Genomic DNA, 12680 nt, shown 5'->3' with positions numbered 1-12680 from the left:
CAAGTGCCAAGGTTACGGATAATGGAAGCCTTTACGCTCAACCCCTCCAAGGGCCTTCATGGCCTGTATGGAGGTGATTTTGCTTTTGTTTTTTTACAAAATTCATCATCATCATCATCATCATCATCTGTTTACCCTCCAGGTTCGGTTTTTCCCTCGGACTTAGTGAGGGATCCCACCTCTACCGCCTCAAGGGCTGTGTCCTGGAGCTTCAGACTCTTAGTCGGGGATACAACTGGGGAGTATGACCAGTACCTCGCCCAGGCGGCCTCACCTGCTATGCTGAACAGGGGCCTTGTGGAGGGATGGGAAGATTGGAAGGGATAGGCAAGGAAGAGGGAAGGAAGCGGCCGTGGCCTTAAGTTAGGTACCATCCCGGCATTCGCCTGGAGGAGAAGTGGGAAACCACGGAAAACCACTTCGAGGATGGCTGAGGTGGGAATCGAACCCACCTCTACTCACTTGACCTCCCGAGGCTGAGTGGACCCCGTTCCAGCCCTCGTACCACTTTTCAAATTTCGTGGCAGAGCCGGGAATCGAACCCGGGCCTCCGGGGGTGGCAGCTAATCACGCTAACCACTACACCACAGAGGCGGCTTTTTACAAAATTACTCCTTAAATATGTTGAGCGCTAGCCACTATTGTAAGTGACAAAGTCGTAGAGCATAACCCTTATTCTTATTCTTATTACTCTCAAGGTGTGGGGTAAAAAATAACATGGCGTATGGCTTTTAGTGCCGGGAGTATCCGAGGACAAGTTCGGCTTGCCAGATGCAGGTATTTTGATTTGACGCCCGTAGGCGTCGTGATGAGGATGAAATGATGATGAAGACGAAACATACACCCAGCCCCCGTGCCAGTAAAATTAACCAATTACGGTTAAAATTCCCGACCCTGCCGGGAATCGAACCCGGGACCCCGGTGACCAAAGGCCAGCACGCTAACCATTCAGCCATGGAGCCGGACAACGACAAGGTGTGGAGTGATAAGCTCGCATACACTTGACAACATACTGGAATTTGGATTAGGAAATATACAGTATATTGTGGTCGCATAATTGGAAATTGTAACAACTACTATTATTTGAGAAACTGAACTCATGAATGTCCTTCAAACTAAAATTAACGTGCATTTCTTCAATTAACACAAAAGTATACCCTGTGAGATTTGTTGTTACATTGCATGAAACATTATGTATATTGAGAACCTGTTGTCATTAAAGGAATTGAAATGTATCGCCGCTGATTACTCTATTTTTCATGTTATGTATGAATAACAAGTTTGATGCTGGAATTACCTTATACCTGGAAACCCCGTGCTTCTGCATTGGCACTGCTGTGCAAACCCGTCCTGAATTCTCGATTGTGGCTCAGCTTACCTCATCTTCTTCTGCACCTGATCTTCAGCTACTCCCCTGCTTATAGTGTAATGGCCCATATGTGGTCACGTTCACTTGTAGGCTACTAATTGTCAGAAAGGAAGACATTACTGAAGAACCTGTAATATTCACGCATGCTAACTAATCTGGCTTTACACGTCCTGGCGGGTTAAATAGCGACTGTTGATATATATATATATACATTGGGGCCGAGACCTAGATGTTAGGCCCCTTTAAATCAAAAGCATAAGCATCATCATCATCATCATCATCATCATCATCATCATCACCATCATCATCATCATATAAATACAACAGTTCTACGCGATCTCTCAGATAGTTTTAAGTATATTTCAATTCTCGAAACGCTAAATAAATATAATTACCACGTTATATTGACACTGCATATAAATCAATATAGCCCCGGGTGAACGTGCTGTAATACAATGCAGTCATACGAAGTACTATAAACATCAGCTCGATAAGAGACTAAACGGTTCACTCGACAGCCGCCAATCAGCTATTAGGTCTTAGATCACCGATCTATTAGATGTCAAGCTAACCTGACATGGGCTTAAATAAACTTCGTCGTATCGCGTGTCTCCTCTGCACCTGAGTATCCCTTCTATACACATAAATCGGCAGCTGGCCTATCGCTGAATTAGCCTTTCAACCACGTGGCCACGCGCTATTCAAAATCTTGTCATGGGATTCATGGCTTGACCACACTTACGGGACAGTTGCAAACTCCTTTGTTAACGGGAACTTCCTCATGCCTGAGTCAATATCTGTTAAACTTAGACTCGTTGGACAGTGTGCCAGCGTTTAGTTACAAGTTGAAATATTACTGTGTTTCAAGTTCTACAAAATCCACTTCTTTACATACAGACATGGACAAAAGTATTCATGCCCCTTCCCATCCAATACAAAATGCTTTATTGCTGGACCAATATCGAGTACAGGTCAAAATTACAAGTCCAAACGTATACCTTGCGCATCAGTGGTCATTACAAAGCTCAAAATAAACTGGAAATAAATAACAGTACATAACAAAGCAACAAATGCGTACTCCGTGACACTACTTGTCTGGACATAAGTATTCATACCTCACGTGTTAAAATGGGGTTTGAATGAGTAAACAGAAACTATGTTGTTCCGTGGCATTAGCTGTATAGTAGATGTAGACAGAGATGGACTGATCAGCTGGTCACAGACGGCACTAGTCCAATGTCGAGGAAAACTAGGGAAACGTCTGTTGAAGAGAGACGACTTATTCTACGCCTTCACCACCAACGAAAATCCTATTACGAGATCGGAAACATCATTGGAAGAAGTAAACAAACTGTGCAAATCATCATACAGAGGTTAATAAGATACGATGTTCTTATAAGCAAGAAAAGAAGTGGACGTCCGAAGAAACTGACCCCAGGAGAAGAAAGGTTCATAGTAACCACAATTAAAAAACAACCACACACTACATCTTCTGCAATAGCATCGCAGCTGGCAGAATATTTCCATCCTGCAGTGTCTCACAAAACAGTAAGGAGGATCCTTCATCGTGCTGGGTATCGATCTAGGGTCCCAAGAAAGAAACTGCACATAACGAAAGTGAATCAGTGGAAGAGACTACAATTTGCAAAAGAACATGTGGCGAAAGATAATGAGTTTTGGTCGACAGTGATGTTTACAGATGAGAGTAAATTTAATATTTTCCGAAGTGATGGACGCGTTTTAGTGTGGAGACGCCCTAACAGAGAGCTCGATGAGCAGAACATCGTTACCACTGTGAAGCTCGGCGGGGGTGGGGTTATGGTGTGGAGCTCAATGACCGCTTCAGGTGTCGGGGAGTTGATATTTATCGAGATGACTATGGACAGATTTCAATATTTGAACATCCTGAAAGAAAACGTTCTGAAAAGAGCCAAAAAGCTTGGGATTGCTAATTGTTTTTACTTCCAACAAGACAATGACCCCAAACATACAGCAGAAATTGTTCGTTTGTGGGTATTCTGCAACTCGCCGCACACATTAAAAACACCTCCTCTATCGCAGGATACCAACCCCATCGAACATCTATGGGGTGAATTGGAGTCCAGACTAAGAAAACACCACATAACAAGTAAAGTACAGTTGAAACAGTTACTACAACAAGAATGGGGAACATTTCATCTGAACTAACATGGAAACTATATTGTTCTCGATGCCCAACAGGTTAAAAGAAATAATATACAGGAAACGCGCTACTGATCTAGTAGGTAATATCTGTTTCTTCATTGAGTTGTGAACTCTCCTGGGGTACGGTATGAATACTTATGTCCAGACAAGTAGTGTCATGGAGTACGAATTTGTTGCTTTGTTATGTACTGTTATTTACTTCCAGTTTATTTATGCTTCTCAATGTACACTGCTGTACAAGGTATACGTTTGGGTTTGTAATTTTGACCTGTACCGCGTATTGGTCCAGCAATAAAGCATTTTGTATTGGATGGGTAGGGGTATGAATACTTTTGTCCATGTCTGTATATATATAATGTTTACAAAACGATTCCCTTATTTATTGAGTAGATGGCATGAGATGCGTGATAATTAATAATACAATCAAAAATGATGAAAATCAAAACATAAAATATAAGGAATCGTGTTAATAATGATAATTATAATGAATGCCGAGAGAAGTCTGTGACCAAGTCGTACATTTACAATATGCACTGCAGTAGTTGAATGCCATCCATTGTCATGAGCAATCCAGATCAGAACGTAATTCCTTAAAAGTAGTACCATACCCGATCATGGGTACGTCCCATGTCTCTTTTAGTATAGGTTTCCTTGCGTTTATTCACAACTTTCTTAGGATGGAAATCGCTCATTTTGAACAGACACTCCTCAATATCATTCCACGTCATCTCTTTACTGACAGCTTGGAATATATCACTTAGTCGAGCGTCTCGTCTCCTTACTCCGAAGTCTTCCCAGCCCAGTATCTGAAATCACCCAGAACATTCCTTATATTAACACCTGCAGTATTCCAAATGAGGTACTACCTCCCCATCAACACAGTAACTAAAAGTGAGAGGACTTTTCCTCTTCGTGAAACTTATACCCTGACTATTCATCTCGTTTATCATCATACCATTGTCTGCTGTCCATCTCACGGCACAGTCGAGTTCTTTCTGTACTCTCTCACAATTATGTAACTGATTTATTACTCTATACAGTATAATATTGTCCGAAAAAACCTTGCCTGCGATTACAGTTCTTTATTCATATCATTGTAGCCTATACTAAAATATAAAGGTTCAATAATACTTCCCTGCGGGTCCCCCTCTTAACCGTAACAGGATCGAAGAATGCTTTACCAAATCTAATTATCCGATTACTTTTTTCTAGAAATGTTGCCCCCCATTCAACCGCTTATTTTCAACAGTAGTCTCTCATGATCTACCCTATCAAAATACTTGGATATATCAATAGCGATACGGTACATTTGACTTCCAGAATCTAAGATATCTGCTATATACTGGAATCCTGAAAGATGGGCCTCAGTGGAATAACGTTTCCTAGACATGAACTGCTTTCTATCAGACTAGTTGGTAATTTCGCACACGTGTCTAATATAATAAGAAACAATAATTTCCAAGAACTTGCAAGCTACATATGTCAAGCTGACTGGCCTGTAATCACCCGCTATGTGTATGTCATCCTTTCCTTTGTACAATGGGGCTAGAATTACAACTCTCCATTCATTTGTTATACCTCCTTCATGCAGACAGTAATCGAATAAATATTTATTTTATTACAGTATACCCCAACCCATTGCCTTCGGAATATCCCGAAAAATATTATCAATTTCAGCATTTTCTCCTACAGTTCACCTGTTTTGCTAAATTCAGTTTCCTAGTAAGTTAGGCAATCTCACCTTACTTCCACAACCATACCTAACACTATTCCTTTACAAATTGCTCCTTCTTCTTAACGTCTTTATTTCTTTTTTATAATATAGTGGGTGTTTAAAATTCGTTACTTCCATTAATGTTATATACCTCTTTTCACACTCGTCAACAATTTATTTAACCCTAACTCCAAAGCTGTTTTACATTTTTATTTACAACTTTCCAGTTATCATAATTGATCTTTATAAACTCTCCCAAGCCCCTCTTATGAATTACATGGTATTGACTAATAGTTCTACTTTCCTTCATATCGCATTTATTTTTAATTACGACAAACACGGCTTCTTGATCACTTGCACCATTTAATAATTCAGTTTCTCTATAGATTTCATCTGGTTTTATCAGCACCACGTCTAGTATATTTTTCCTTCTAGCTAGTTCTATGACAATCTTCTTAGGTGTCGTTCGCAGAACAAATTATTCACATTTTTTTGGTTACGCTTTTTGTCATTTGAATTACCCTCCCAGCTAACATTTGGTAAATCGAGATCATCCGTTACAATAACGTTAATTTCTGTGTCGCTCCTCGCATAGCTGAATATGTTATCAAATAATTCCACATTACCGTCATCCCCACCCTTGCCAGGTCTGTACTCCCCATAAACACTCCAGTTCCGTGAGAAAATTTACGCATCCATATAATCACCTCTCAGCCATGATTCAACACTTGTTACAATATTTGGTAAATATGTATCTATTAAACACTTATATAGTTTAACACTAGCCATTTTATATCATTCTTACGTGATTTCCAGCTCCCCATACCCTCATCACCGGTCCCTAATCAACTTCATTTCCCTGAATGTACCTCCCCATTCCCCGTAGCTTATGTGTGTCATTGCAGTTCAAGTGAAGGCCATCTTCGTGCCCACTAGGTTCTACAAATCTCACACCCAGTTTCTCACATACTCACTCCATAGTCTCATTTAAATCCCCGATCACCCTCCAGTGAGTATCCCTGCTGCACAGTGTACCCTAAACTGCTCCCGCGCTGTCGTAACCAGATCCCATGCATCCCCAACCATGTTAGTACCTATACCCACTTGCCATACATTGTTAGTACCAACGTGGAAAATCAGAAACTTCGCGTTAATCTTCCCCTTCCCATCTACTTTCCTCAACATCTGCCTTTACCAAATTCCTGGGTAAAACTCTTCCCTGGTTTCAATTCCTCAACATTTTTTTCCCTACATGCCTGACAGTAGAGTCGTCCTTGAACTAAATCTAAACATGACGGGACAAGGTAAATATTGGCCGAACATTGTGCTGAATGGTTTCTTCCAAATCGGTATGAAGTTCTTTTCATCGTTGAGTGTCACTAAACTCTTGTTCCTGACGATCGTCGGCAACATGTTCTCTAGGCTGTCTGGTCAGGCTTTACGTCTCAGAGACACTGTCCAGCACGTGCAGTAATATGTTGATTCTCTGATATTTTACGGTGGCTTTATGCGGAGCCGCTATACGTTACTCCTAGTCATGCAGGACAATGTGACGTCTATATGATACAGGTACGACATTCTTCGACGCATAGTGATACCGTATTGTCAGAATTTTGCAGGAAAAGAAATAACGATATTCGCGCACCCTTCGTGCGGTTGTCATTAATGACTTCTTTTATGATCACGACACAGCTCGACTAGAGTGGCCACCGTGTTTCTGGATATGAACCCTATCGAATATGCCTGGGATGAATTTCAGAAGGCTGTTCATAGATGCCACAGCCCACCAGTTATTATGTGGGATCTACGAAGATTCACGATTGAGAAGTGGGGTAATTTGGATCAGCATTACCTTGATGAACTAGCGGACAGTATGCCAAGACGAATTCAGGCATGCATCAATGTAAGGGCACGTGTTACTCGGTATTAAAGGTACTGGTGTGTGCTGTATTCAGTAAAGGAAATTGAGAAAACAAAGTTGTATTACTGGTGTTGCAGAGGCTCTCATTTGTTGTTTTGTTGGGCAGTAAATAACGCTGGTATTGTATCTCTGTATGTCTCCCTTTCCTGTTCTTTTGTGTAGGTAGGAACTCTATTGTCCGAGGTGATGCAATTTGTTTACGTGTATAAGTACAAATCACGTGTATTGAAAATGAAAGAAGCTCTTTATTGTTCCATTATATGATGGTGTAAATGAACATACTTGTTTTACTTTGCAGAATAGTGGTGAGCCCGCTGGTTACCCAACTCTACCACGTCAGCACTGGCCGAGTTATGGAGGCGTTCGTCACCACATACCACCACCGTCTGTCGTCCCTGTTGTACCTGGTATGTGTGCATCGTATCCCGGCCACTTGCATCATCCACTACCCTCTCCTGCTGGGGTAGTGGTAGATAAGCAGCCTCTCATCAATAGACCGCCCTTGGCTGTCTCTGGAGTTGTCGCAGAGGATGAGCTGGCGACTGCAGAAACTCCGCTCATGGTGACAAAACGTGAAAGTACTGTCTGACTAGTCAGCAAGCTGTAAGCAGGAGTCAAAACAGGGACTTTGGCACTATTGTAGCCATCAGGACATTTTTGGAAGTTTAATATGATGTACTATTTTAATAGAAATCATGTCTGATAGATAATTGAGCACTGGAACGAAACAAATTGGCTACACGTTGTTTCAAATTCAAATTGGCGGTGTTCAGCCGAAGAAAATTCATTAAAATATTCAGAGATTAAGACGACTCGTAAAGGATAGGTTTATATGTACCTGCGATCACTCTGATGGTTGATACATGATCTGCTTGGGGTATGTCTCTTTGTCTACCAAAGTTGTTATCTATTAAAATAGCGCATTTATTTTTTAAAATGAGAAGCAGTAATAGAAACATCTCGGATGCGCTATGATAGTTGTTAGGCTACGACGGCCCTCTTTTCTCTTCTGTCGATCCATCCACTATGTTTAATGAACGTAGTATACGCATGAACACAGAGTGTAAAGCAATCCATGATTTTAGTATGGTGAAAGTTATTTTCAAAGTATAGAATAGTTCAATAAGGGTAGATGATAAGGGATCATTAGCTCTCAGTTGAGTTAAATGACCACTTATCCACACGAGCTTAATGTACTCGTCCTAGTCACCAACAATCGCTCATAAACCACCTCTATGCGGTTAACATAATCGTCCAACTACTTGTGATAAAAAGAATGTTCTACTCAGTGATATATATTCAATTCGTATCAGCTTCATTGCATTTGAAGAAAATGTTAAGCCAGTTAACTGAAATAACCTACTAAAAATAATCATGATCGGAATTGAAATTCAGAATTAGATAGCGCTTTGTTTGGTGAAAAGAATCGCAATTATCATACGTTCCTTAAACATGCGGATCGTATAGAAGTCTGGAAGATAGAACCATCATGGCCTTAACTGTATATTATTGTAAGGACTACAAGAAAACGAATTTTAAATATCAAGTGCCCTTTTGTAATATAACATCCTACCTTTAAACAAACAATAATGTTTGATAAATAAAGTAAAGTTGCATTATACGATGGTGAACGAACATCAGAATGCAATATTTGTTTGTAAAGTGTGTGCGTGTGTGTGATAAAGTTTCCTGGCGGCTAATTTGAAGACAAGCTGTTATTTACGAAGATACTTAAACATAATAACATAAATCATCGAATCTTCACCACAGGTGTTTTCAGTGTAAAAGGAATCATAAATTACAGAAAAGCATCTAGTTCGTACGTTTTTGTTATTCTTCGATTCCTTGGATCCTCCATTTACTGCACTTGCTGTGAGTGTATAAAGTAAGAACGTGTAATATGAGCGTACATTTTTAAAAATTCCTAAGATATCGCGATATACGTTGTCATGGTCATTTTTCTGAAATATATTACTTAATAAGTCTCGTTGAAGTGTAGACATGATTTACTTGTGATTTGTCATAATATCTTTAAACCACAACAGAGTGATCTCAAGGGGCGTGTTGGAGTCGAAGAGTCCGGTTTGATAGTATAGGTTTAGAAAATTACAATTTTTCGTATCAACTGTTGAAATTGACGAAAGAGTTAATATGAAATCAATCAAAGGCCAAAGTTAAGAACTTAAAATGTACCTGCATAACTTCAGATGGTAGGCTTTGTGAAATAGGGAACGTTTAGTTTTCTTTCTCAATGCATCTTGAGGGCTTTAATTAGTTTTTTAGAAACTGAGGGTAAGTGCTGTATTCTTTTCTGTGGTTTGCAGACTACGAGTCGTTATTAGTCTCAAGAGGATTGGAGGTACGCAGATCAATTGTAAATACGAAATTTTAATAAAATTAATCGGGATTATTTTGCTAATACACCCCCTGGAAATCTGCTTTTTGAGGTAGATTTTCTAAGAGGATTATATTAATGCCACAATTAAGTAATCCATTCCTTCTTACACTTTGGCTTGGTTGTATAACAGCATAAATTTACGTTTAAGTCATGATAACTGCATACTTGTCAGAACTGCTTCATGTAACTGGTAATCATTAATTTTCAAAGGTCTCAGTATGGGAACTTGCCCCTTTATGAGTATACAACTAAACAGCAAAAATTCAATTTGTGGAAAAAGCAGATCATTTTTGCTTTCCTTATCGTTGTTCGTCGAGATATAGGAAGGCATATACAGAAATCAAGCCAAAGATGCATTTAATGAAAGTGGTAAAGCGTCCATATTCACGCTGAACTACAGCAAACATATGTATATATGTAATGTGTGTAGTGTTATGGATAATTTATCCGTTGTGTCCTTGTTTGTTTGATATGTTTAAGTATCTCGTTTCGGGAATGCAAAGAATATTTGTGAATTAATGAGTTTTTCTATGTCTTATTGTTGTACACACCTCCTGATACATACTATTGGTTACATAATGTACCTCAGTGGATAATTTTAATATCCGCTCTGACAGTGAACTGCTGGACGAATTATTTCCCTGGCAAATGGCAATTTTATTTTTTGGATAATAATTTTATATTTCATCGTTATTTATAAAGGAAATCAGCCCAAGTGTTTGACCATATAACAATGAGAAAATGTTCTATCTCATTAATGTTACCGTTATGTGACTGACGTATTTGATTTTTTCCTCCCAGAGTTGAAACGATAATCGATATTATAAACTGTTAGAGTTGATAATAATCATGAAATAGAGATTAATGATAAATGTATCAACACAGTCGAAATCATGTAGCAACATATACAGTACAGATGTCCAAATCAACGAATATTTTTCAGAGGTAATTTGCATAATATGATTCATAAGTAGAATTACCTGAAGGGTTATTCGAAAGAATAGGATCAACTAGTATCATTCTATTCCATCCACACTCTTATGAAGGAAAAAAATTTCGGTAAAAGTCATAGAAATCATCTTCACTGCACTTCATCTACGTACAAGAACTGCATTTAAGAAGAAAAGAGAGGCAATATAATATGTGAAGAGGGTAATCAATCTGACGACAAAGGTTTTATCAATGAAAACTCTTCCATTTCTCCCTTAAGTACAATAATCTAATTTATCCCTGATTGAATTCTCCGATACGCTATATTGTTGATCATAGAATATTAAAATTAGAAATTTACCAAAATTATCCTCAAAAATAAAATGTTTTTTGAAGAAAACGTAGTTTCACGACATTAACTCCAATAAAATGACTTAGATATTTATGTTGCACAATATTTTCAACGAGTGAGAACTAGAAGGACAAATACAGCGCGATGAAAAGAAATATTATAAATTCGTCAGAATGTGTGTGAATTTGGTTGCACAGTTACAACATGCAAAAAATTAACTTCAGAGATAACACGCCAAAGGAAATACTTCATTAGACCAATAACAGCTCTCTTTCTATGAAAGGAGACTTGTTTTGCAGAGATGACAAACAACTTTAAATTTAATAAATAACGTACAATATTTTAGATAAAGAAATATTGTTACTGTTTTGTAACGATACAATTGGTAGTTTGCACGGTACACACACGAAGGAGACTACAGCAATCATGTAAATTGTAATTATTTTACATTTTATTGGGTACGAAAACATCCAAGAAATCACAAAACAACTTCTCACAGTGACTTTCAGTACTTTATACCAAATATCTACTATATAAGAAAGTTTATGGTTTCATGACTGACTGTTTTGAAAGAATTTGATGTTGATAAACCTCCAAAATTAACGAATGATGAAGTTCCAGTGTAGGAAACATTTTAATACAATTTGTACTAATGAAATCTTCAGGAATAATAATTTTCTTCACTGAAAATATATTTCGTCGTCTGAATTGAAAGTGGATAATAAAATCAAGAAAACTCTGCAAATGAGAAGGTAAATTATGATAATAAAATATGGCTATTTTTATTAATCCCATAAGATATTCCAGAAGAATAGGAGATGTATGTAGCATTCTGTTAGCAGAAGAAGACAGCACGTAATAAATGCTTCTGTTACCAACTAATAATTTGCTGAATATATTAATTCTATTTACTACTGAAAAAGTTTTCATCTCTGTGCGGATAATAAACTGAAGCTCTAGAAGTAAACCATGCAAAAATTTCAAGCAGAAGAGATAAGTAACAAATTTTATGTGTTCCAGATGAAATTTCCTAGAATAAGCGAATCTATATAAATTACTACCGAACAAGTATTCTTTTTCAGTTCAAGAACATCAAATGGCTCCTCATACTTAATTAAATTAAGGTGTGGAATTTTAAGTTAGCCGTAGAAGAGCGCAAATAACAAATATGTTCGTATACAATGAAATATGAGATTGGGATTAATCTGCAAAATTCAATACAGGATACGTTTCCTCAGTCATCAAGGGTAAAAGTTCGAAGCTTATACATATGAATTAAACATGGCTGAAAATTCTGACGTTACCAGCATAAAGTTACATGTAAAAAAAATCCGATTATTTCTCATGAAACATTCCAAAATACAGTTTATCCAATGAAATTACTATGAACTGGTATTCCTGATGATAATAAGGATATGGAACTGAAGTACAGATGAACTTTTACATACTCAATATCTTTAAAATGGAATGTCAAGTTATGGGGTTAATCTACCAAAATTACTTCTTAATAATTATTTGTGATCATTGTTAGCTCCGTATAAGATATTGAAGCTCAAATAAATGAATATGTACAAATACTCATGTTCTTAATGGAATCTCTGATAATCTAGTAAATTTATCACAATTACTACTGAATAAATATGTCATAATCAACGTTCAGTTCATCCCAGGAGTTTACCGTGAATAATCAAGGTATACACAATACGTATATGACGATAAATAACTCCCAAATGCGTCACTGCAAGGATATAAAATTGAAGGTTAAACGTCAATTTAACTTGACTTTTGAAGCTTAATATTAGCAATAGATTA

The 12680-nt window shown here is 37.8% G+C and overlaps 1 protein-coding gene across 1 annotated transcript in view; it reads left to right on the top strand.

Moving 5' to 3' along the window:
- Positions 1-7777, top strand: part of side-VII (sidestep VII) — an 843150-nt gene extending 835373 nt beyond the window's left edge. The window contains exon 11 of the mRNA XM_067139977.2: positions 7487-7777. Coding sequence (XP_066996078.2) covers positions 7487-7777 — 291 coding nt within the window. The remainder of the gene's footprint in view (positions 1-7486) is intronic.
- The last annotated feature ends 4903 nt before the right edge of the window (positions 7778-12680 follow it).

Source organism: Anabrus simplex, chromosome 2 (genome assembly GCF_040414725.1).
Source record: "Anabrus simplex isolate iqAnaSimp1 chromosome 2, ASM4041472v1, whole genome shotgun sequence".
Taxonomy (NCBI): Eukaryota; Metazoa; Arthropoda; class Insecta; order Orthoptera; family Tettigoniidae; genus Anabrus; species Anabrus simplex.
Note: the sequence above shows the minus strand (reverse complement) of the source record. Positions and strands in the feature narration are given on the sequence as shown.